This window comes from Bos indicus, chromosome 18 (genome assembly GCF_029378745.1).
Source record: "Bos indicus isolate NIAB-ARS_2022 breed Sahiwal x Tharparkar chromosome 18, NIAB-ARS_B.indTharparkar_mat_pri_1.0, whole genome shotgun sequence".
Classification (NCBI taxonomy): domain Eukaryota; kingdom Metazoa; phylum Chordata; class Mammalia; order Artiodactyla; family Bovidae; genus Bos; species Bos indicus.
In genome coordinates this window covers 52,749,993-52,774,944 of record NC_091777.1, presented here as the reverse complement: position 1 = coordinate 52,774,944, position 24,952 = coordinate 52,749,993, and the positions used below count along the sequence as shown (strand labels likewise).

The following is a 24,952-nucleotide window of genomic DNA, read 5'->3' as shown; positions in this document are numbered from 1 at the left end:
GGAAGCCTGGCATGCTGCAGTCCATGGGGTTGCGAAGAGTCGGCATGATAGCGACTGAACTGAACTGAATACTTCTGAATCAACAGTCTACACCAGCTGACACTGGTAGAAGTTTCAGATGCATCCAGGTACACATGGAACAAAGAAGGCAAACCAGTCGAGGTAAGACTGAGATCTTGTGTTCCTTAAATTTTCCAATGCAGTTCAGGCCAATCCTCTTTCAAGATCTCCATTTTTAACTCACACATTGCTCCCATTCTGTAACAATTTTTATTTTCTTCCCATAGTTCAAGCTTCACTTTTCTCTCCTATACAAGGTATTTTCTTGACAATAGCTTATTAGGATCAGATCAGATCAGATCAGTTGCTTAGTCGTGTCCAACTCTTTGCGACCCCAGGAATCGCAGCACGCCAGGCCTCCCTGTCCATCACCACCTCCCGGAGTTCACTGAGACGCAAGTCCATTGAGTCAGGGATGCCATCCAGCCATCTCATCCTCTGTCGTCCCCTTCTCCTCCTGCCCCCAATCCCTCCCACCATCAGTCTTTTCCAATGAGTCAACACTTCGCATGAGGTGGCCAAAGTACTGGAGTTTCAGCTTTAGCATCATTCCTTCCAAAGAAATCCCAGGGCTGATGTCCTTCAGAATGGACTGGTTGGATCTCCTTGCAGTCCAAGGGACTCTCAAGAGTCTTCTGCAACACCACAGTTACATGAAAAAAGAGGGGGGAGTGATAAAAGGGAAAACTGGGCTCAGTCAGCAGCACAGAATTCATCCAAATTGAACCCACTTATTCATAACACCCAAGGGCTTCATGACAGTAAGCACTACCTTGCAGCCACTCTAGAAACTGGAGAAAGAAACTTCTGGTCAGGCAAGCTGTCAGTGGTGCTCAGTCCGCTAGAGCTTTTTTTTTTTTGGTGCCATTTGGGCTCCACAACCATGTCTATCGAATATTTTCCCCTCTAGGACTCTGGGAAATTTAACCCAGATACTTAGAGTAGTATTCCACGTTTCCGTCCTAGAAGACTGGGCTGTAGTCTTCGCTGCCCTAGGCCACTGTAGAAAGTGTTGTCCAGGCGCTCCCCTTAGCCACAAACACTTGGCAGGACCATGGACAGCGGTCTCCCGCGGCATTCTGGGAAGCACCTCTCTGGAGTTCAGAATACTCTAGGGCATTTCCGCCCAGAGGGCCCGGGCAGTGGATGTTGTCTCCTCCCGCATTCTGGGAAGTGTAGTGCTGGAACTCCGTGGTGTCCCAGGCACTTCCGTTCCCAAAGGGCCGTGACGGGGTATTCTGGGAAACATTGATCTAGGGCACCTGGTAGTTGCAGGCACTTCCGGCCCAGGCGGACGAGGTTGTGACTAACTCTTCCTTTGTAGTGATTGTCAGTTTCGCTTCCGGCAACTTTTCCGAACTTAAGAGTTGCTCTGCAAGCAGCAGCAAACCGGTTGTGGGTTTAAGGAGAAAAAGGATGTTTGAGGTGTAAGGACGACATTTTTAGTTCAATTAGACGGAGTCGGCTAGAGTTTGGGGAGATATCCTCACACGGAGTTGGGCGCGGGGCCCGGGTTGCAGTCCCTTCCATGCTCAGTTCCCCCAGCTAACCTCTCCCATCTGTTAGCTATTTTCTAGCAGTGTAATATTGCATAAATTTTATAATCTCTCTATGCCTGTTTGCACATCTATAAAATGGATTAATAGCAATTCTTTCCTAGTAGCGTTGGAAGCCCTTCTGTGGTTCATTTGAGCCATGATGATATTTCACAAATTCCTTTCCTTCCCCAGCCCTGACTTCATAAGGACTTGCACTGACGTGAAGGGAGTGGTCACTTCCTTGCAATACTTTGGCTACTTGAATCGAAGAACTGATTCATTTGAAAAGACCCTGATTCTGGGAAAGATTGAAGGCAGGAGGAGAAGGGGATGACAGAGGATGAGATGGTTGGATGGCATCACCAACTCGATGGACATGAGTTTCAGCAAGCTCTGCGAGTTGGTGATAGACAGGGAAGCCTGGCGTGCTTCAGTCCATGGAGTTGCAAACAGTCGGACTCAACTGAACTGGAGGGAGTGACTGACCCTTCGGCTCCTGGCCCAGGGCCCCATGTGAGTAGGACTTGGCATTCTTCTCCTGTAAAGATACTCGCACTATTTATTTGGTTGTGAGGGATGCCAGTAGTTACACCTTAGTTAAGTTCCAGTCTAAGGGCTTTATACAAATTACATTTAGGGTGACCAGATGAAAAGTGTTATTTACTGTTTAGGAATAGTAATACTTTTTAAAAATTACTTTAAAACTTTGATTAGTCTATTTTTAAAATAAACCAATAACAGAACTAGCTTTTATGAGAAAACGGTATTTCCAAAAACAAATTTAACAAGAGTAGCAATGTTTTACATTTTTGCAAATCTTTTTGTTTTTTATGAGAAAAAAAGCTGGATTTTCATATCTTCTGTTACCTGTGGTGATATATTATTTTGGTTGAAGTAATGACAAAAACCCAGCCCCACAGTTATAATTAAGAAAGAAAAGATTGATAGACTTTACAGGTAATGCTCACCTTTGATACTGCACCCAAGTTCCGTATGTGATAGTTTCTTAAGGTTATTGCAGTGTACAACCTGAAACCATCTCAGAGTATCTTCTTACTCTATTCCATTAAAATTCTTTGGTTTGTCCTGTACTTTTTTGAGTCTTTTTATCTATTCGTGGTTTTGTGAAATTATGCATCCCTCATATGGAAAATACGAAATGACTGAGTTTTATTGATTTCATAATACCTTTAAAAAATCACATTTGTCCATACCATCACCCATCTCATCAGAAAAGTTCTATCTTTAAAGACCTGAAGTCTTTAAGCACTGGGAACCTGTCAAGCTCTTAGCGACACAAATTTTCCAAAATTCTGATACTTTTTTTTTTCTTTTTCTTTTGGACACAATGCATGGCATGAGGGATTACCAGGGATTGAACCGTGCGCCCTACAGTGGAAGTGTGGTGTCTTCACACTGGACCATCAGGGAAGCCCCTTATAGTTTCTTGAAAGCATAAGTTTGGTCATTGGCAACAGATGCTGACAGTAACTTTCTCTGAAGTGCCAGTGCTCACTTCCAAAAGTTCTGCCAAATACCTGGATGTAACCAACTGTAGTTTCCCAGTTCTTTCAAGAAAAGGGTGTTGTCCATAAACAAATGCCTAATTTACCTGAGTTACCAGGTAAAATTAATAACTTTTACTGTTTCATCAAGTATATTCTTAAGCAAAACTATCACTGTTTTTTTCTGAGTGAATGGAAATTAAGAATACAATAACTGGGAATTCCCTGGTGGTCCACTAGGTAGGTCTCCGTGCTTTCACTGCTGAGCTTGGATTCAATCCCTGGTTGGGGAACTAACATCCTGCAAGACATGCGGCACAGTTTTTAAAAAAAGAATACAATAACTGCTTACATATTTGGTAACCACTGTTTTATGACCAAGGGGCCAGCAACTTTAACCAACATTCTTATCTATCCATACTAAATGTAATAGTTTGCATCTACCAGCCCCAAACTCCCAGTGCATCCCCCTCCCACTGCCCACCCTCAGCCCAGCAACCACAATTCTGTCCTGAGTCTGTTTGGTTTTGTAGATAGGTTCATATGTGCCATAGTTTAGGTTCCGCATGTAAGTGATATCCTAGGTATTTGTCTTTCTCTTTCTGACCTACTTGGTATGATAATCTCTAACTGGATCCATGTTGCTGCATAAGGCGTTATTTTTATGGCTGAGTAGTGTTCCATCGCATATATACATGTACCATATCATCTTTATCCATTCGTCTGTTGATAGGCATTTGTTTCTGTGTTTTGGCTGTTGTGAATAGTGCTGCTATGAACATAGGGGTGTATGTATCTTTTTTAATGATAGTTTTGTCTGGGTATATGTCCAGGAGTGGAGTTGCTGGATCATATGGTAAGTCGACTTTTTTTCTGAGGAACCTCCATACTGTTTTTCATAGTGGCTGCACCAACTTACATTCCCACCAAAAGGGTAGGAGGATTCCCTTTTCTCCACACCCTCTCCAGCATTTGTTATTTGTAGACTTTTTAATGATGGCTATTCTGACCTGCACGAGGTAGTAACTCATTGTAGTTTTGATTTGCATATCTAGAATAATTATTGATGTTGGGCATATTTTTCACGTGCCTATTGGCCATCTGTATTTCTTTTCTGGAGAAATATCTCTTTAGGTCTGCCCATTTTTCAGTTGGTTGTTTTTTTGTTATCGAGTTGTAGACATATAATTATTGATAATACTTTCATGATCTAAGACACGTTTCTTTAGAAACAAACCAGCACTAAATGTGTGGTTCCTGTATGTATCACATGGTGACTTTAATCATAATGATGATAATTATTAGCAGCTATGAAGCACTTACTAACAGGCAGAGACTCTAACGCTTTGCACGTATCAGCTTGCATAATCCTCATATGACCCATCCATTACAGGAGAGGGAAGAGAGGCACAGAGAGGTTCCTTGAACAATGGCTTGTACTGAGGGTCACACAGCCAGGAAATGGCAGAGCCAGGAGTAAGTCTCAGCAGCCTGGTTGCATTGCCAGGCTCTTGGCCAGCACATCCAACTTTCATTAGGATGTGAAGAAGACACACGTGCTGACAAAGCAAGAGACTTTATTGGGAGGGGACGCCCAGGTGGAGAGCAGGCAGCTAAGGGAACCCAGGAGGACTGCTCTGCCACGTGGCTCTCAGTCTCGGGTTTTATAGTAATTGGGTTAGTTTCCAGGTTGTCTCTGGCCAATCATTCCTACTCAGGATCCTTCCTGGTGGTGCTCACATTACTCAGCCAAGATGGATTCCAACCAGAAGGATTCTGGGAGGTTGGTAGGACATGTGGACTGGAGTCTTCTCTCTCCTTTTGACCTTTCTCGAAGTCTTCTGATTGGTGGCAGCTTGTCAGTTCTGCACTCTTTACCAGGACCTCCTGGTCCTGGTAACTCGTGCAAGTGGTTACTCTGATGTCTGGCCAGGGTGGGTGGTTTCAGTCAGTGATTCCCCTAACAATACCAACCCCCAGCTGGTTGGTGACCCCTACCTTCCCTCCTACAATTTACTGTTTATATTAACATAACTACTATTACTACTACTACTAAGTCACTTCAGTTGTGTCCGATTCTGTGTGACCCCATAGACGGCAGCCTACCAGACTCCCCTGTCCCTGGGATTCTCCAGGCAAGAACACTGGAGTGGGTTGCCATTTCCTTCTCCAATGCATGAAAGTGAAAAGTGAAAGTGAAGTTGCTCAGTTGTGTCCGACTCTTCAAGACCCCATGGACTGCAGCCTACCAGGCTCCTCTGTCCAAGGGATTTTCCAGGCAAGAGTACATAACTAGTAAGTTTTGTTGTCATGCCATTATTATTCCAAAAGATTCTTGCCCAAGTAAATGGCTTGAGTTTTAGAGAAACTTCCACAAGCACCCATCCACTCTTCCATCTCATCTAAAGAGAGGGTCAACAATTTCAGCTGTAGTTTCCTCACCTCACAAAAATCGTTGCTGCTCCCACCAGTCCTGGACTACAGCATCCTGACCGTCAAGCAATCCCATTCCTCTTCTGCATTGAAAAACTCACCTTAAATCGAACTTCCAATTATCAGTAAATTCCAACCTTGGCTTCCGGGCTCTGTGCACACCGTCAAGGTGCTGAAGCTCTGTGGAGGTGTTCTTCCTTACTGCGGTAAGCAATAAACTACGTTTCTGTCTCATTAACAAATTTTGTTGCCAATATTTGGGGAGCCAGAATTCGAAGCAAGTGAAAAATCCAGTGTTCCATAAGTTCTGTGTTAGGCAGCCTAGCCTAAGTTACTTTTATATTTCTCATTTCTTAGTCTACCTTTTGTCTTCCCTTAAAAAAATTGTTTTTTAATTTATTTTGGTAGCGCAAGCCTTGCTTTTCTCTCTTACACGGCTGCATTTTTTTAAAGTTCGCATTTACAGCATTATTTTCTCATGAGTTTTAATAACTGAATAAAACAGAAAGGAATTTGACAGGTCCAGCACCTGCGACTTTAAATCCGAACCTTCTCCAGTCAAAACCCAAGACAGCTGGTGGGAAGCAGGGGCGAACTTCATTCTAGGAAATGTAGTCCGGGAGTTGCGTGAAATCGGAGGCGCTTCGTGGGGATTCTGGGAAGTGTAGTCCGGGAACTGTGTATAGCCCAAGGCACTTCCGCTTTGGGAAGGCCAGGTTGGGGCCGAGATTGCTTCCCGGGAGGTGAGTTAACCCAGCGTCCCTGCGATCCTTGCCGGCCTCTGCGTGGGGCCAGCAGAGACCCGGTCCTCGCTCCTGGGGCAGGGAATCCTCGGCGATCGGCGGGGAGCGGCAGGGAGCCGCGGCGCTCCCCTGGAGTCGCGAGTTGGGGGCGGGCTCGCGTCCTGCGTCGAGTTTGAGGGTCTCCCGCGCTCTGCTCCCTCAGCCCTCCTCGGGGAACCAGGGGCCAGCTCTGTCGCTTTCTTGGGCAAATTATTGAGCGGCTTGTGTAATCTCTCTGCCTGTTTCCTCGGGTTAGTTCTTTCGTAGTGGTGGTCTTCTGAGGATTGAGATTATATTTGAAAAGAACAGGGCTGAGTACGGTAAGATGTTGGATGTTACCATAAAGTCCACTAAACACTCAGGCGCCCTGTTGTTTGGGAAGTTCCTGCGAGCGGAGATGGGGTCGGAGCTCCAGCAGCAGCCCCGCTGTCCTTTCCCTCGTCACTGACCGTGGGTTTGGTCCTGGATTCCTGGACTCTTTCTGGACACTTGTTTAGGAAGGAAAGTTGTTTTCAGCTGGATTCAGGGAAAACTCCTCTGTGGCTTATCCCAGACAGAGAAATTAGAACAGTGGAGTCTGGCTGATTGTTTCTCAAAAGCCGGTAAAGAGACCAGATTGGTGGAAAGGAAAGTTTGCTTTATTTTGGATGCTGGCAAGGAGAGGAATACCTGTCCAAAGACTGAGTACCCCCACCCCCAGTCAGTGGGCAAGATCTTTTATAGACAGAGGGAGGAGGGGACGACCTGCAGTAACAGCACAGTCAGCTGTGACAGTCATCTGGAAATTGATCATCAGTGGTCTGACTAGCATCATCTTAGTTGTTTTAGGTACAGCTACTCTTCACTTCCAGGGTTGGTTGGTTCCCATTTCATTGAGGCCAGTTCTTGGGATGGCAGCTTATGTCATGGCCACAGTCTGGTCATCATGTAGTTAACTTCTTCCACCTGGTGGAGGTTCCAGTAGCTAGAAGACAGCTCGCTCACAGGATACTACTCCGAATATTACCTATAGCCGCTGAGAAGGAGCTAAAGGTCCTTGACTGTGCTTAATGACCAAACTATTAATCATTTGTTCTCCTTGGACTCTTTTCCCTTTTTTTCTGCATATTCTCACTTCTCTGATTAAATTTCTTCTTTGGCTAAAGTTTGTCCACAGACAAAAGGCAGGCTGAGACTATACGGGGGAGGGACCACAGGGTCCTGCTTCATTTCAGAGTGATCCTGCTCACAGCTTAGCACGGTGCCTGCAGCCTAGCCGGGCCTTAATTTTTTAAAATGCCTAGTATTGTGTAACAACTCTGTGTCATTAATTTAAATGAAGCATGATTTCTTAGTCTTAGGTTTTTATTTGTCATTGTTTACCTTCATGCATATTCTAGAAGAAACTTAGTTGAGTGCCTCCAGCTTAACAACACATGCAAGTAGTTAAGCTTATTAAGGAGGAAAATTCCTTGACCATTTAACCTTCATTAACAACAGCACAAATCACCTGTGAGACCACTTGTCCGAATTAGACTTTTTTCTGAAAGTGAGGGAAACTCAGGAGCCATCATCTGTGAAGTCAGTGTTTCCTAAGATCCGTCTTCTGTGGAAGTTTTATGAGTCTTAAGAGGACCTCTTGTCGGAAGCTGCAGGCCACAGGGAGTTAGGGCGCTGTTGTGCCCATTTATTTACAAGTAGACTGGACTGAGATCAGAGAGATTAACAGCCCGCTCAAGGTTTATGTGACAAGTAGAAAACAAGCAGAAAGGCCGGAATTGGATCCCAGACATTTTGGCCCCATTAAGTTGTTGGTGCTGCCTGTCTGCATCTCACTTCCTCTGATAGCCAGCCTCAGGAATACCCTGGGAGCTTATAAGAAACACTTAGGGTAGGGCTGTTTCTGGATTGTTCATGAACTCAGGCAGCTGGCCAAGGGGGGCCCAGGGAGCTGGAATCTAGCTCCGTTCTCACGGGGTATGTCATCACTGCGATTGCCGAGAGAAAGGGGACCCTCTTCCTGTACATTTAGCCCCACGTGCTCCAGCCATCCCGGCAGCTGTCTCACCGTGGCTTTCTTTCCCTTCCCCAGTTTTACCTTCCCAGAACTTGGCCTTTCCCCAGAAGGAAGAGGGAGAAAAAAATGACCAAACTCCAGGTGAGTCGGATATGCCTGTTTCTTAAAATGACATCTCATTTCACAAAGACTGGACATGGTTTTCTCCTGCTCAGGAAAGGTAAGAGGGAACCAAAGGCACCTGAGGAACTGTGTGACAGGCCCTTGCTTTTTATTTCCAAATAATGGTGTGAGAATATTTTTTTAAAAAAATACTTACTTGGCTGCATCAGGTCTTAGTTGCATCACATGGGATGTTTTATTGCAGGACAGTCTCTAGTCATGGCTCCCGGCTTCAGTACTTGTGACCCATGGGCCTCACTAATTGCACCGTGACATGTGGGATTTGTTCCCCCACCAGGGATCAAACTGGAGTCCCTTGCATTGCAAGGTAGATTCTTAACCACTGGACCACTAGAGATGTCTCCAAAATTAATATTGTTAAAAAATAAAAAATAGCTCCCACATTATAAACATGTTTACAAATCAGTTTTCATCTTCCCACATTCCTTTTCATTTGTATTTACGTGTATAGATTTGTGATTATAGTTTCAGTACCATTTGGGATTTTTAAAATTTGATTGTATAGCACCTGCAACTTAAATGGTCATATCACTTTCCATAATTTACCTAATATTTTTCCCTGTTGTCCATATTTATGTGGTTAATGAATTTCAAAGGGCTTCCCTGGTGACTCAGTGATAAGAACCCACATGTAAGGCAGGAGACTTGGGTCCAATTCTTGGGTCGGGAAGATCCCCTGGAGAAGGAAACGGCAACCCACCCCAGTATTCTTGCCTGGAGAATCCCGTGGACAGAGGAGCCTGGCGGGCAACAGTCCATGGGGTTGCAAAGAGCTGGACACGACTTAGCAACTAAAAAACAATGAATTTTACCATTTCAAAATGTTAGCAGTGACAGTTTTCCTTCATATAACCTTTCTTCCCAAACAGGAATTCTGAGTGCTCTGCCATTTTCTTTCTAAAATTTTCAGAGCTCATTTTTCTCACGGGGAGCCTCAAGTTTTGTGTCTAAATTGTCTAAAATATGGTTTAGTGTAACAGAATCCAACTGATATTGAACTCAGAGAAAATAGTTTTGTTTTCAGACAAAAAGAACTAGAGGTTTTTTTTTTTTTCCTTTGAGTAATTTATTTATTTATTTGGCTGTGTTGGGTCTTAGTTGCAGCATGTGGGATCTAATTCCCTGACCAGGGATCAAACCCCGGCCCCCTGCATTGGGAGCGTGGAGTCTTAGCCACTGAACCACCAAGGAAGTTCCAAGAAAGACTAGATTCTGTAATTCTGAGTTACATGTGTATCTATTATAGTTAAGTGTCTGTTTTATTCATTGCCGTATGAATATATTTTAGAGGGACACACTTGAGTTTGGAGAGTCTAGTAGCATCAGGGACTTACCAGACATTTACTCTATGGAGCAACTGTGTAAGGATATGTGTGTGTGCTCAGTCGTGTCCGATTCTTTGTGACCCCATGGACTATAGCCCCCCAGGCTCCTCTGTCCATGAATTTTTCCAGGCAAGAATACTGGAGTGGGTTGCTGTTTTCTTCTCCAGGAGATCTTCCCGACCCAGGGATTGAACCCGAGTCTCCTGCATTGGCAGGCGGGTTCTTTACCATAGATGCCTTGTGTCTGCATTACAGCTAAAATACAGTTAGCTGTATTAAGATACAGTTAAAATACAGCTGCATTTTAACAGATTTGTGAGCTTTCAGTTTCCTATTAAAATCTGCTCAGTCCCCAGCTGACACCAGAGTTTCCATTGCCTGGGCTAGATCTTTTCAGGAGTTGGATGAGGGTAAATGGAGAGAGCCAGGAGAAGAGACTGCTCTATTCTGGGCCCTGAGGCCGAGTCGTGTAGACACCTGGCAGGGCCGGTGGCTGGAGGACTCCAAAAATAACACTCCCCTCACGTCCTGCCTTTTCTAAGTGCCTGCCTCTTCTTTGCCAGATGTGCCAACTAGTTGTTTAATACATCAGTGCTCAGGACTCCAGTCAGAGCAAGTGCAGAGATGAGCGAAACCTTTAGGGAAATAGTCTCATTTGTTTATCTGTGGCTCTGCTGAGTCTTTTTTGTTGCTGCCTGCAGGCGGTGAGCGGGCTTCTCACTGCTGTGGCTTCTCTTGTGGAGCACGGCCTCTGGAGCTCGGGCTTAGTACTTACGGTGCAAGGGCTTAGTTGCCCCGCAGCGTGTGGAATCTTCCTGGAACAAGAATTGAAACTGGGTCCCCTGCATTGGCAGGCAGATTCTTTCTTTTTTAAAAAATGTTTTATTTTGTGCTGTGCTCAATCGCTCAGTCATGTCGGACTCTTTGCGGCCCTGTGGTACATTACTTTATTTACTGGGTCTTTGCTGTGTTCGGGCTTTCTCTAGCTGCGGAGAGCGAGGGCTACTCTAGTTTTGGTGCACGGGCTTCTCACTGCGGTGACATCTCCCGTTGCAGCGCAGGGGCTCTAGGCACGTGGGCTCAGTGGTTGTGGTGCACGGGCTTAGTGCCCAGAAGCATGTGGGATCTTCTCGGACCAGGGATGGAACTACTATCCCCTACCTTGGCAGGTGGATTCTTTTTTTTTTTTAACTGGAAGGATAATTGCTTTAGAGTATTGCATTTGGCAGGTGATTCTTAACCACTGGACCACCAGGGAAGTCCCTCAGTTCAGTTCAGTCGCTCAGTCGTGTCCGACTCTTTGTGACCCCATGAATTGCAGCACGCCAGGCCTCCCTGTCCATCACCAACTCCCAGAGTTCACCCAGACTCATGTGCATCGAGTCAGTGATGCCATCCAGCATCTCATCCTCTGTCATCCCCTTCTCCTCCTGCCCCCAATCCCTCCCAGCATCAGGGTCTTTTCCAGTGAGTCAACTCTTCTCATGAGGTGGCCAAAGTATTGGAGTTTCAGCTTTAGCATCATTCCTTCCAAAGAAATCCCAGGACTGATCTCCTTCAGAATGGACTGGTTGGATCTCCTTGCAGTCCAAGGGACTCTCAAGAGTCTCCTCCAACACCACAGTTCAAAAGCATCAATTCTTCGGTGTTCAGCTTTCTTCACAGTCCAACTTTCACATCCATACATGACCACTGGAAAAACCATAGCCTTGACTAGATGGACCTTTGTCCCTAGAGGTGCATATTTTTTGATAGACAGTTGCTACTTCTTGGAACTTAACCTAAGGAAATAACCAGACAGGTTGGCTGAGGTCTATATGAAAATATGATTGTTTGTTTTTGCAGCATCTTCAATAGGTTTAAATCCTTAAATTTTTATATCATTTATTTGGAATGATTAAATGTATTTTTCACTTGGGCGAAGTACCAGGCAGACACAAATAATGATAATAGGAATAGTGGTGGCTGACATTTGTTGAATATTTATTTAATGACACGTGTCAGGTACTATCCTAAATCTTTTGCACATTCTCATTTAATCCCTTCAAGTACCCTATGGTGAGTCGCCTTTTTATTTTTAAAAAAAGTAATTATTTATTGGACAGCATTGGATCTTAGTTGCAGCATGTGGAATCTAGTTCCCTGACCAGGGATTGAACCTGAGCCCCCTCTATTGGGAGTTCTGACTTCGCCACTGGACCACCGGGGAAGTCCCTGATGTTCTTTTGTGCAGATGAGGAGATTGAGGGATTGAAAAGTTAGGTGACTTGTCCAAGACCGTAAAGTTAGAAGTGGAGCCAGAGAGTATGAACTGAAGCATTCAGTCTCCAAAACCTGTGTTCTTCACCTTGGCACTGAACGCTGCTGCACTGATAGATACGGCACGCTCCTGAGACAGAATGAACTATATACCTGCCTCCACTCGAGGTGCTGAAGGCTGGTTAGATGGGCAGGCATTGACAAAATTGTGGTACTGCCCACTCAGAGGAGGAGATGGGCACTGTTAAATACTATTGGGAGCCAATGAACTCAATATTTCTTACAAAACGTGGCACTTTCAAATTGTAAAATGCATGTATACCATGATTGAAGGACGACATTTCTAGAGACACGACCATACAAAGGGCGCTGTGTTGCGTGCACGGAAGGTTTTAGAATTTTTCTTTTTCATTCCTTCCTCCACCATCCCCCTCCCACTCCCTGCGTCTCTGGTGTGACTGTGGAAGGGGAAGAGGAAACTGTCTCCTAAAAGGAGGTTCAGGTCACTTAGAATCTGGAACAGCTTCCCATGTGTCGTCTCCACCGTCTCCGTGCTGCTCTTCCCTCAAAGGCAGTTGGTTGTAGGACTGAGGCTACATGTGTTTGGTGTCGTAGGAGGCATTGACCTTCAAGGATGTGGCTGTGACCTTCACCGAGGAGGAGCTGGGGCTGCTGGACTTGGCCCAGAGGAAGCTGTACCGAGACGTGATGCTGGAGAACTTCCGGAACCTGCTGTCCGTGGGTGAGGATGGCGCCCTGTGACTTGGCATCACCCCCGTAGGGTTCCCTACGTCGGCACTACTGACTTTTGGGGCCAGATGATCTGTCATGGAGACTGTCCTGAGCATTTTAGGATGTTTAGTAGCGTCCCTGGCCCTCTGCCCGCTACTTCAAGACTGGGACTCCTCAGAGACCAGTTTTCCAGTCCCTTTGGAAAACAGAGACAAAATGTTCCTAGTCTTTGTTCCAAGGTAAACATTAGTCTTTTGTAAATGAATTGTGTGAACAGTCGAGCTTGACTGCACCTGGCTCCTTATTTCATATTATAGCTTGCTTTTTTTAAATCCCAAATTTAACCCTCTCCTTGAAACTTCCCCAGGTGGTCCAGTGGTTAAGAATTCGCCTCCCAATGCAGGGGGTGTGGGTTCGATCCCTGGTTGGGGAGCTAAGATCCTACATGCCTTGCAGCCAAAAAAAAAAAACACACACAAAACCCTTTCCTATTATATCTTTTGTAAACTTGTGGGTCCTGATGCATTGGTGCATCATGAAATTAGTAAATTGCTTTAGCATTCTTACCATAATGTAGAATAAAGTAGCAACATCAGAGCCCCTTGGCCAGAATGGTGCACATTGTAGCGGTAACTGCAGTGCTTACAGTAAGGAGTGTGGGAGTCTACAAAGGATGTGATGACCACAACGAGAGCCAGGTCATTCTGGCTTTTATTTCAGTAGTTTGTGTGGGGTAGTCACTAAGGAGACTATATGTATTTTTCACAGTGGGTCTGATGAAAAATGTTCATCATGGGATTGGAACCAGAATTGTTCAGTACTTCCCCCCCCCCACCTTTTTTTTCTCAGGGCACCAGTCCTCCAAGCCAGACATGATATCTGAGTTGGAGAGAGAGGAGTTCTGGATGACAGAGATCCAGCCCCAGAGAGGAGGGTGTTCAGGTGAGAACAGCGCGGTCGGGCCGTTCCCCGGCGTCTGTCTGGAGCATCTGTGTCTTCTCCATGCAGCAGCCAGAGCGGCCCTTTGAAGAGCTCAGTCACCGCACAGTCTGGCGCTCCGGTCCTCCCGCACCGCCCCCAGCATCCACTCCACTAGGAAAAGGCCGCTGTGTTTAAGGGCCCCCTCGCCCAGCCGTGCCGTCCTGCACTTCCCTCCTGTCACATCCCCTCCCATGTCCTCTGTTCTCACATCCGAGGTTTGTGTTTGTACACGAGGATCGTTTCCTCTTTTTCCTCTGGCCGGAAGGCTGCTAGCCCACAGACCTCCGACCCCTTATCCTCTGCTCAGAAGGTGTCTCACCCACGGCCTTCCCTGGCCGCTCCTTTTACTCTTAATTCATGTTTGTTTGATTTTTTGGCTGCGCTGTGCAGCATGTGGGGATGGAACCCGAGCTCCCTGCAGTGGAAGCAGAGGGTCTTAACCACTGGACCACCAGCAGAGTCCCTGGATTCTGTATGAGTTTTCGGATGAATTTTCCTATTTCTGTGTTGGGATTTTGACAAGCATAGCGTTGAATCTGTAGATCCCTCTGGGTAGCACTGGCGAAGCAGTATTAAATCTCCCCATCTGTGGACCAGCGTTTTGTGGCTTTCAGTGTACAAGCCTTTCACCTCCTTGGTTCATTCCTAAGTATTTTATTCTTTTTGACGGTATTATAAATGGAATTTTTTTCTTTGTTTTCAAATTGTTCATTGAGGATAGAAATGCAACTAATTTGGGTTTTTTTTAATTGCAGTATAGTTGAGTCACAATGTTGTATTTTCTGTTGTAAACAAAGTGATTGAGATATACATGCACACATTCTTTTCTACATAATTCTTTTCCATTTTGGTTTATCACAGGATATTAAATACAGTTCCCTGTGCTATATAGTAGGACCTTGTTTATCCATGCTGTATATAAAAGCTTTATCTCCTGACCCTGGACTCTCAGTTCATCCCTCCGTCCCCCCATGTCCCTTCACAGCCGCCACTCTGTTCTCTATGTCCATGTTTCTGGTTCATAGATAAGTGCATTTGTGTCGGATTTCAGATGTCACACATAAATGACATCGTGTGGTATTTGTCTTTCTCTTACTTCACTTAGTGTGATAATCTCGTTGCAGCCACGTTGCTGCAAGTGGCATTACTTCGTTCTTTTTACGGCTGAGCAGTATTCTATTCTGTGTACGTGCTCACCCCACATCTCCTTCATCCGTTCATCTGTCGATGGCTGTGTGCTGCTGTGAATACAGGGGTGCCTGTATCTTTTTGAATTTTCGTTTTGGCTGAATATATGCCCAGGAGTGGGGTTGCTGACACACATGGTAATTCCATTTTCAGTTTTCTGAGAAACCTCCCTACTGTTTTCTACAGTGGCTAGAAATGCAACCGAATCTTTGTATGTTAACATTATACCCTGCTGCTTTGCTGAATTCACTTACTGGTTTTAGCAGTTTTTTTCTGTGTGGAGTCCATATTCCCAGCCAGGCAGGCAGTCACCTCACCCTCTCTGCCCCTCTCTGGTGCTTAAACAATCACTTGGCCTCAGTGACGTTTTCTACATTTCAAACGTGACATTTATAGAAGTCACAGATCTTGCAGCTGGGTCGACGAGGCGGCTTTGTGTAGGAACAGAGAAGAAGTTACAGAAATGAACCTTCTGCCATTCTAAGTTTAATTTGCATACTTTGGTTTTACTCTTAATTTGTCCTTAGTATTATAAGCACCACCTTGTGGATTCCCCGTGGACCAGTAGTGAGGCCTGCGTGCTTTCACTGCCAAGGGCCGGGTTCATTCCCGTGCGTGATGATTGAGGAGGAAAAAGATCTGTACTCTGAAAACTAGTCCCTGTTAGCGTTTCCATGGACCCCTAAGCTGCCTGTTTGCCATCTCCTGGCAAGTGCAGCATCTACTGCAGAAGTGGAAGAATCTCATACAGAAAATCAGTTAATTCCAAACGTGTGAATGTGATTAAGATAATCATATACAAAAGCACCAACCTGAGGTATACATGATAAAAATGAGTTCAGTTTTAACACCCATCTTTTTTTTTTAAACTCCACCAGAGAATTTCCATCATCATGTCTTCTGTTTGATTTCTTTCATCAATGTCTTACAGTTTTCAGAGTACAGATCTTTTTCCTCTGATGCAGTGGTAAATGGGATTTCCCCCTTAATTTCTCTTTCCGATCTTTTGTTGTTAGTGTAGTAGGAATGCAAGAGATTTGTTGTGTTAATTTTGTCTCCTGCAGCTTTGCCGAATTCATTGACGAACTCTAGTAGTTTTCTGGTAGCGTTTTTAGGATTTTCTGCCTATAGCATGGAGTCATCTTAAGCCGGGTGGCCTCCTCAGTGGTCTTCTGTGCCTGCGTCTCAGCTTCTCTGAAAGTGTTCACCCAGGTGCAGCAAGTGCTGCTGGCCACAGCGCAGATACCGCCTCACTCAGCGGGAAGATAATCGAGGGCCATCCTGTCAGGCAGGCTTCTCAGGTGGCTCAGTGGTAAAGAATCTGCCTGCTAAGCAGGAGATGCGGGTTCAATTCTTGGGTTGGGAAGATCCCCTGGAAGAGGAAATGGCAACCCACTCCAGTATTCTTGCCTGGGAAATCCCATGGATAGAGGAGCCTAGTGGGCTACAGTCCATGGGGTCGCAAAGAGTTGGACATGATTAAGCAACTAAACAATCCTATTAGCAGCAGCCTCGACCAGAAGGTCCACATATTTCTTTAGGCAGCTAGTGTCATAGCAACGGAATCTGCAGTCTCTTCAAGAATTAAGGTTTCTGATCACAGCCTCACTTACATCTACTCTTAATCAGGGAAGTAGGGCCCTGCCAAAGGAAGCGGATCCTGAATCAGGAAAAGCCTCCCGGTAGGCCCTTTCTAGAGCAGGTAGGGGGCATGGTTATGTAACTGACCAGCATTACCCAGCTGTGTGCCACCATTGAGGCATCCACAGGCCCGAGGAGAAGCATAATCACCCCAGAGAAAGAGGAGCCTTGTCAGGGCACAAACCACTTCTGTGAAGACGGCCCATTAGTGGATTCATTTGTAAGAACTGTTATCTGTTTGTTATCATTTCAAACCAGGGGTCTGTTAACTTTTATATAAGGCCAGGACAAAATCTAAATTCCAGGCATTACCCCCTTAGCTGTGGCCTGGGGGGTGCAAGTGACGGTATAATCTCCCCAGGTCAACGCCCAAGTAAAGAACAGGATTCACGCTTAGTTAAAGCCTGGATCCGGCACGTTGGGCTGAGGCAGTTGTCTACCCTGGTGTCAGCTGCCTCTCGCCTGTGTCACTGTGGTCGGGAGGTCCCCAGCGTACCTTCTAGTTTCCCCGAAGGGGCAGTGGATAAGCACACTTGGTGAGGCCCTTTCTGAAGGGGCATGAGGGCTGCTTTTCTTCTTCCTGATTCCAAATCAGAAGGGGGGAGAAAATTGGAAGTGTTAATTTGAATCAGTTAGATATTTGAGGAAACCAGAAAAATTCAGGATCCAGGCCAGTTTACACATATGTGAAAAAAGCTCCAAGACAATTAGCAGGAGTAGAATCTAATAGCCACAGAGGTAAAACCTTTTTTTTTTCTTTATAGTTACTCCCCCACCCTTTTTTCTTTAACCAAAGATGATTGCAGTAAAGCTCATTTGTTTGTGTTAAACTTGGCCTAATTGTTTATATAAGCACAGCAGGAAAGGTGACTGATCACATTAAATCTTTTCTAAGATTGCTTTCCTGGAGGCCTGAAAGCCAGGTACCAGCTCAGTTGCTCCAGGCAGTTCCTTGAAGCTGTGTGGGCGCGTCCAAATCTACACCCATCTCTCAAATACGATATTCCAGTCAAGCCTGGGTAAATGATGGTGTTTCAATTTGTGTCCTGTCACCAGGAGAACAGATTCTTAGTGAATTTATGTGAACAGATACACTGTCTGGAAAATAAGGATAGTCACTGAGACTTCCTGAATTCTGGAAGGATCAGTTAAGGATAAAAAATAGATGTCTCAGGGCTAGATGTCCAACGGCTAAGACTCTGCTGTCCATGCAGGGGGCCCGAGTTCAATCCCTGATCAGGGAACTAGATCCCACATGCTGCAAGTAAGAGCTCATATGCTGCAAAGAAGACCTGGTGAAACCAAAGAAATAAGTAAATTTTTTTTTTTTTTAAGTAGATGTCTCATCTTTGCTAACAAAAGTATATTTTACCAGATTGCTGTTAAGTCATAGGTAACCTAAGAGAAAAAGGTCTCTCTAAATCTGGAAAAACAAACAAAAAATAAATAAATAAATAAATCTGGAAAAACAAAAAACATCAGAGCATCCTCCCCAGCCTCTGTTGTCCCATAATTAACACTTAATTCTGGTTGAATTTGTTTTTCCCATTAATTCTTTCAACGTTGCCTGATGATTGAGGTCAACAGGGCAGCAATCCTTCCAAGAAGTTCGTAGGGTTTTCATGTGATTTGCCCGGTTGATGTGGGTGCCTGTATCATTAGAGACTGGAAGGTGCACCCCAAGCAGGAAACTCAGTCTCTAACAGTTTCTTTGCCACCATGAGGGCTCTGGTCTTGTGGCCGGGAAAGGCTTTACCACCTGGAAGACATCCTGCCTAGTGACCCACAGTGAGGGGCCCTTGAATGAATCCCTGCTGCTGCCGACTAGTCAGAGGATCCACAAAGAGCAGGTCTGAGGCCTCTAGGGACAAAGAGTTTTTGTCCTCCCTAGAGGCCTGTTTTACTTTTTCCTTTAAATTGAGGTAATTAACATTAATTTCAGGTGCACAACATAATGAATCAACATTTGTATACATGACAGAATGAGTCTAGTTAACATCCGTCACCACATGGAATTTTTTTTTCTTGTGATGAAAACTTTTAAGGTCTCCTATCTTAAGGTCTCCTCTCAGCGACTTTCAAATATGCAGTACAGTATTATAACTGTAGTCACCAGGCTGTACAGAGAGTTTTGACTTACAGGTTTTTCTTAAACGCACTGTGGTGAGTGAAGGAATGCAGACACCAACAGTGGGGTTTTCCAGGGAGCTGGAAAGATCAAGCAGCCACCTGGGGTTTTTCCTGGAGCCCTGACTATCCCTTGAATTTACAGCCATTGTTTGCGCGTCTCAGTCTGATTCAGGAGCTGGGTGTTGCCAGGTGACAAGTATGTCAGGGTGACAGAAGTCTGGCATTGAGGGGTCGCTCTCTACAAAAGCAGAGTGCACTTCATCCACACACACCACACTGAACAGATGCTGCTGCTGCCTTCGTGTAAAGGTCAGCAAGGGCGCTTCCCTGAGACTCGGGTGCAGTCCTTTCTGTCTCAGCCTCAGTTTTGATGACAGACAATGTTTATAACATTTCAAGCCAGGACACACAATTTCAGGAACACTTGCAACGTGTACCACCAGTCCCCAGAAATGGCGAGAAAGACAGTGAACTCAGATGGCTCTCCCGACGCCGTGCTTGTGTTTCTTCTTGACCCAGAGCACCCTCAGAAGTTCTGCTTGGGGATCTTGTTGCTGCTACTGATCTGATACGAGACAGAATTCAACGGAGTAGATGTGAAGATCTAAATGGACTTATTCATCAATTCATGAAGCATCCTGGGCTTGTTATGAATAATAAGACACCCATTTCACCCTTAGGGCTCTGAAGCCATTTCAGGAACAGAGACCAAAATATTAGAACAAAGTAAAAAACCAAGTATTGGAACAAAAGACACTCCCATTTTCTTTCCCCTTAGGAGCCGTGAGCCAGGAACAAAAGACACTCCCATTTTCTTTCCCCTTAGGAGCCGTGAGCCAGGAACCACGGAAGACAATGAAACACCTGTTACAAATCACCACTCACCTATAGCATATAGTGTGTAGGAATTGTATATCGCTTTTTCAGAAGTGGTTTTTTTTGATGCTATATAAATGGAGTTAATTCCACTTTCCAATTACTTCTATTACATCTGAATATATTTTTGTATAATTTTATTTTCTTGTGCAGCAAAAGTTTAAAGTGAAAACAGAGAAAACTTCTGACACAGACCTCAGAAGGGAGCAGAAAGAGTGCCCAGATTTTTGTACCATCTTGTAGCTTGTGACGTTCCTCTATTCACCTATTCTAAACGCATTTTTGTATATTCCTAAAGACTTTTCTTTATGTAGATTCATAACCTTTGCAAATATATTCTTTGCTTTCCTTCCCAATCTGTATGCCTCTTGCTTCCTTCTGTGTGAATGCGGGTAGAGATTATAGGGGAGTCTGCGTCCACACAATATGGTTACTGAAACAGTATATTAACAATCACTTGTTGGGGGCGGGTTCTCCTCTGTTTTATTCATCTTTGTCCTCTTCTCATTCTTTTGGGTAAATCACGTGTGTTGGTGTCACGCTTCCGTGTCTGTCTTGGCTTCTAGCGGCTGTTTTTCAGTCCAGACCCTCCGTCTCTTCCTTGTCTGCATCCACCAAGGATATGGGCACATCTCACTCTCAACTGATCCCAAATAGCACTTTTTAAAAATTATTTAATTTTTTTCTACTCCCCTGCCATACTTTTTTAAATGTGGCTTTTTCTTCATTGATGTTCTCTTGGTTTCTGTAGGCCTTTGTTTTTCGGAACTCTGATGAAGGCATTTTCCCTAGTCGCTTACTGAATGTTTCCATGGCGGGAGCAACGGCTTGGTGCTGCCTGGCCCACCGTCTTGGTGATGCCATGCTCTCCTTCCTTAATTCCTTATTCTTTCCCTTTCAGGAGGCGGGAATCACGAGATGGCAACTGTTCAGGACACAGGAGTGAGGTGCCTTTCACGGGTAGAGCTTTCATGCTGGCAAATCAGGAGACACGTTGTGAGCAAATCAACTAAAAGCCAAGACTCTGTGATAAATACTCAAGAGAAGAGTTCTCAGTCCCCCAAACAACATAATTCCCCTGCAGGAGTGTCCGCTCAGGCTTCCATGGAAGGCAGCTGTTTTGTGACTCTTATAGAGGATCATTCTGATATTATTGAAAATCAAGCATTTCCAGCTGGGAGAGCTCCGAATTCCTGGAGTAAACTCTGTCTGAGCGAGACCCAGAATTACCAGAGGGGTTGTCAGCTGACTTCCATGAAGAACAAGATCTGTATGTTTGCTCCATGTGTTGACTTTTTCCCACGTATCTCCCCCCACCACGATGACCACACAGTGCCCCAAAGAGAGAAGGCTCAGGGCACGAGAGAGTGTGGCAAAGACCTCCTCAAGGCATCACCACTAGCCCAGCGAAGCATCGTTGAGGCTGGACCGAAAGCCTACCCGAGCAATGAGGGTGAGAGAGGACTCGGTGACCGCACCAGCCTGGAGCTTCATCAGCGGCTACACTTGGGCGGGAAGTCCCCGACCCACAGGACGCCCAAGAAGGACCCAGCTCACGGCTCAGCACGCCCCACTCCGCCGGGCGCCCTCCCGGGGACGAAGCGCTACTGGTGCCGTGAGTGCGGGAAGGGCTTCAGCCAGAGCTCCAACCTGCAGACCCACCAGCGCGTCCACACCGGGGAGAAGCCCTACTCGTGCCACGAGTGCGGGAAGAGCTTCAACCAGACCTCGCACCTGTACGCCCACCTGCCCATCCACACCGGGGAGAAGCCCTACCGCTGCGAGAGCTGCGGCAAGGGCTTCAGCCGGAGCACCGACCTCAACATCCACTGCAGGGTCCACACCGGCGAGAAGCCCTACAAGTGCGAGGCGTGCGGCAAGGGCTTCACGCAGAGGTCCCACCTGCAGGCGCACGAGCGGATCCACACCGGCGAGAAGCCCTACAGGTGCGCGGACTGCGGGAAGCGCTTCAGCTGCAGCTCCAACCTTCACACGCACCAGCGGGTGCACACGGAGGAGAAGCCCTACAAGTGCGAGGAGTGCGGCAAGCGCTTCAGCCTGAGCTTCAACCTGCACAGTCACCGGCGCGTGCACACGGGCGAGAAGCCCTACAAGTGCCAGGAGTGCGGCAAGGGCTTCAGCTCCGCCTCCAGCTTCCAGAGCCACCAGCGGGTGCACACGGGCGAGAAGCCCTTCCGCTGCAGCGAGTGCGGGAAGGGCTTCAGCCAGAGCTCCTACTTCCAGGCCCACCAGCGCGTGCACACCGGGGAGAAGCCCTACAAGTGCGAGGTGTGCGGCAAGCGCTTCAACTGGAGCCTGAACCTCCACAACCACCAGCGCGTGCACACGGGCGAGAAGCCCTACAAGTGCGAGGAGTGCGGCAAGGGCTTCAGCCAGGCCTCCAACCTCCAGGCCCACCAGAGCGTCCACACCGGGGAGAAGCCGTTCAAGTGCGCCGCGTGCCAGAAGCGGTTCAGCCAGGCCTCGCACCTGCAGGCACATCAGAGAGTCCACACCGGGGAGAAGCCCTTTAAGTGCGGTACCTGCGGCAAGGCCTTCAGCCAGAGGTCGAACCTTCAAGTCCATCAGATAATTCACACGGGCGAGAAGCCCTTCAAGTGCGAGGAGTGCGGGAAGGAGTTCAGCTGGAGCGCGGGGCTCAGCGCCCACCAGCGGGTGCACACGGGAGAGAAACCCTACACTTGCCAGCAGTGTGGCAAGGGCTTCAGCCAGGCCTCGCACTTCCACACCCACCAGAGGGTCCACACGGGGGAGAGGCCCTACATATGTGACATATGTTGTAAGGGCTTCAGCCAGAGATCACATCTTGTTTACCACCAGAGGGTCCACGCAGGAGGGAATCTATAGGGGTTGGGGGTGTGGAACTGGCCTCAGTGAGAACCCACCTCTTCACCTCTGTTGGAAAAGTCCTGTCCCAGGGGTCATGGGAGGTTCCTGTGGGCCTCAGAAGCTCCGAGGCATCTTCATGGGAAAGAAGTTGTAGAAAGGCAGTGTTGGCAAGTTTCAGCCGGGAGGTGACCTCTTTGTATTCTATAAATATGGTCAGTAGTTACACCAGAACCCTGAGGGCCCTCTCAAGATGTGACTCGAGAAGAATCATTGCCCTTTTCCTGGGAGAGAAGGCTTAAACATGAAGGTTTTCTGGGCAGGACTTGAACTAACAGAAGTATAGTGCAGACGGTCAATGCCAACTGCAGGGTGCCCTGCGCACAGGGCGGGCTGTTGGTCGCCACTCCGGCTCTACCGTGTAGAGCTGTGTGTGGCTTCTAATAGGTCCCTGGCGATTACTGAACCAAGTGGAGAAAAACCCTCTAATCAGGACAGATATTTGAAAATTCTAGTCCGTTCCCTAAATTGTAACAACATACTCAAGAGGAATCCTGCAAGTCGCCTTAATAAAATTAATTTCAGGAAACATTCATTGACAGAATCACATTAATACTGCCACCCCCAACACTATAGATTTGGACAAGGCTTGTGAATGGCCACCAGCCTCCATCCAGCTTCAGTCATATGTATGGAATTACCCATTGTGAGCAGTGTAATATTGAGTATCATTAGCTTGTATTTTATACACCGAAAGACTTTTTATTAGTCTAATAACATATTACAATTTATATGATGGGAAATTTTGTACCCTAACTTGTTACGGTAGGGTGTTACTGTAACTGAAAGTGTTAAAAGTAGTTACTAGTGACAAAAAGTTTCTTAGTAAACTTGAATTGTTAATAATTGATTTCTTTGTACAGTTTCCATTCAGGTCCTGGTCACAGTGTCTTTTCTATGCATGACCCTTCGTCCACACTTCTTCAGGCAGTGGGTTTGGCAGAAACCAAGGATATTGTTGGTCACGTTCCACCCAGTTGTTCCTTCCCTAAAAATGGGGTGGGGTAGACAAGAATGCTTTTGGATTTTGAGATTTCATGTACACAGCATTCTGTGTTCAAGGATTGAACGTCTTAGTGAACATTCACTGGTTAATATATATCAAAATACTCTGACCTGGCAAGTCCTAGCAGTAGGGGTTTTGCTTACACAGAGGAAGATCGTCTCACTTGTTCAAGGGGCCTCCCTAGTGGCCTGGTGGTCAAGAATCCACCTGCCGACACAGGAGATGCAGGTTCAATCCCTGAGTCAGGAAGATCCCCTGGAGAAGGAAATGGCAACCCACTCCAGTACTCTTGCCTGGGAAATTCCAGGGACAGAGGAGATGGGGTCACAGAGTCGGGTGCGACTGAGCATGCAAGGAAAATTGTACATAAAGATGCTTATACTGATTTAAAAAGGGGTGGGGGGGGACAAAATACTTACATAAATATATTCTAATAATACACAGCCATGGAAAATATGTTACAGGTTGTGATGACAGGAAAAAAGATGTTCGTGAGAAAGTGAGGTGAGAGTTCCTGGTGTAGTCTAGGTCATTAAAGGATGTATATACCTAATGATGTGATCAAGGGCACGGAGGTGTACCCAACCGTGTGATCATGGGCACGGAGATGACAGGTGGAGCGGTACTGATTAATATGCTACCTGGTTTACTCCAGCAGAGGTTGGGATGGATTTTCTTTACCTTTTTGAAAAATTATTTTACAGTGACCATTACCCATTTTACCAAAGCAGTAAAACTGGGACAGCAAAGTTACTGAATGAAAATCCCTTAAGCGCTTTATCTCACAGCATGTAAACCTGTGTCATGGATGTACACAGAAGGGTGTTCACCGTTAGCATCACTGGTAGCAGCACACGCTGCATTCATCAGCTGGATCTGACAGAACAATCTGTGGCTTATCCCTTCGGTGGAATATGATACAGCATCAAACAGGAAAAGGTAGATTCACAGTTACTGACATTAGTAGGTATGCAGAATATCCTGAGGAAAGTGGGCAGAGGCAAAGAATTCTGTATGAAATGTTTCACATAATGCCCTCCTTTTAAAGGTAACTAGATCATACACATATATGTCACAATAAAGATACATCACAGATACCTAAGGGTATTATTGTAAATTTTTAATTTTTTGAAATTAAAGTGTTTTAGAGCATTTTAGTTCATTCTAAACACTCAGAAAGAAGAAAAATAGAAATCTCATATATACTTTTTGAGTAATGTGATTACAAGCAAGCCTATTTATCTAATAGCTGAACTGAGAACCCAGGGAGCCTTGGCCTGTCTTTACAAATCGGCATGGCCTCCAGCATGACCGCATCACAGTAACTGGACTGGACAAGGGGCTGAGTCTGCTGAGAAAAACCAGCAGACACACTATGGCCTTTGCTGATCTGACTGTGGAAGTAACACT

The 24,952-nt window shown here is 46.0% G+C and overlaps 2 protein-coding genes across 9 annotated transcripts in view; one reads left to right on the top strand and one right to left on the bottom strand.

The window, feature by feature from the left end:
* Positions 1–23,386, top strand: LOC109572265 (zinc finger protein 235). Of its 8 annotated transcripts, XM_070771201.1 has the most exons (6): positions 558–1,487; positions 1,791–2,111; positions 8,390–8,455; positions 12,697–12,823; positions 13,663–13,755; positions 20,531–23,386. In XM_070771201.1, exons 2-6 carry the CDS (start codon positions 1,929–1,931, stop codon positions 22,495–22,497), a joined length of 2,436 nt encoding a protein of 811 aa, XP_070627302.1. In that variant the 5' UTR covers positions 558–1,487; positions 1,791–1,928; the 3' UTR covers positions 22,498–23,386. The 8 variants fall into 8 exon arrangements, with proteins under 8 accessions (XP_070627304.1, XP_019834459.2, XP_070627302.1 ...); XM_019978900.2 differs by lacking the exons at positions 558–1,487; positions 1,791–2,111 and adding an exon at positions 71–162; XM_019978903.2 differs by having other exon boundaries at positions 558–2,111.
* LOC109571750 (zinc finger protein 233-like) overlaps positions 16,700–24,952 on the bottom strand; it is a 46,542-nt gene continuing 38,289 nt past the window's right edge. Inside the window, exon 7 of the mRNA XM_070771213.1 lies at positions 16,700–17,203. Within this exon, the coding sequence (XP_070627314.1) occupies positions 17,123–17,203 (81 nt within the window). The 3' untranslated portion in view covers positions 16,700–17,122. The remainder of the gene's footprint in view (positions 17,204–24,952) is intronic.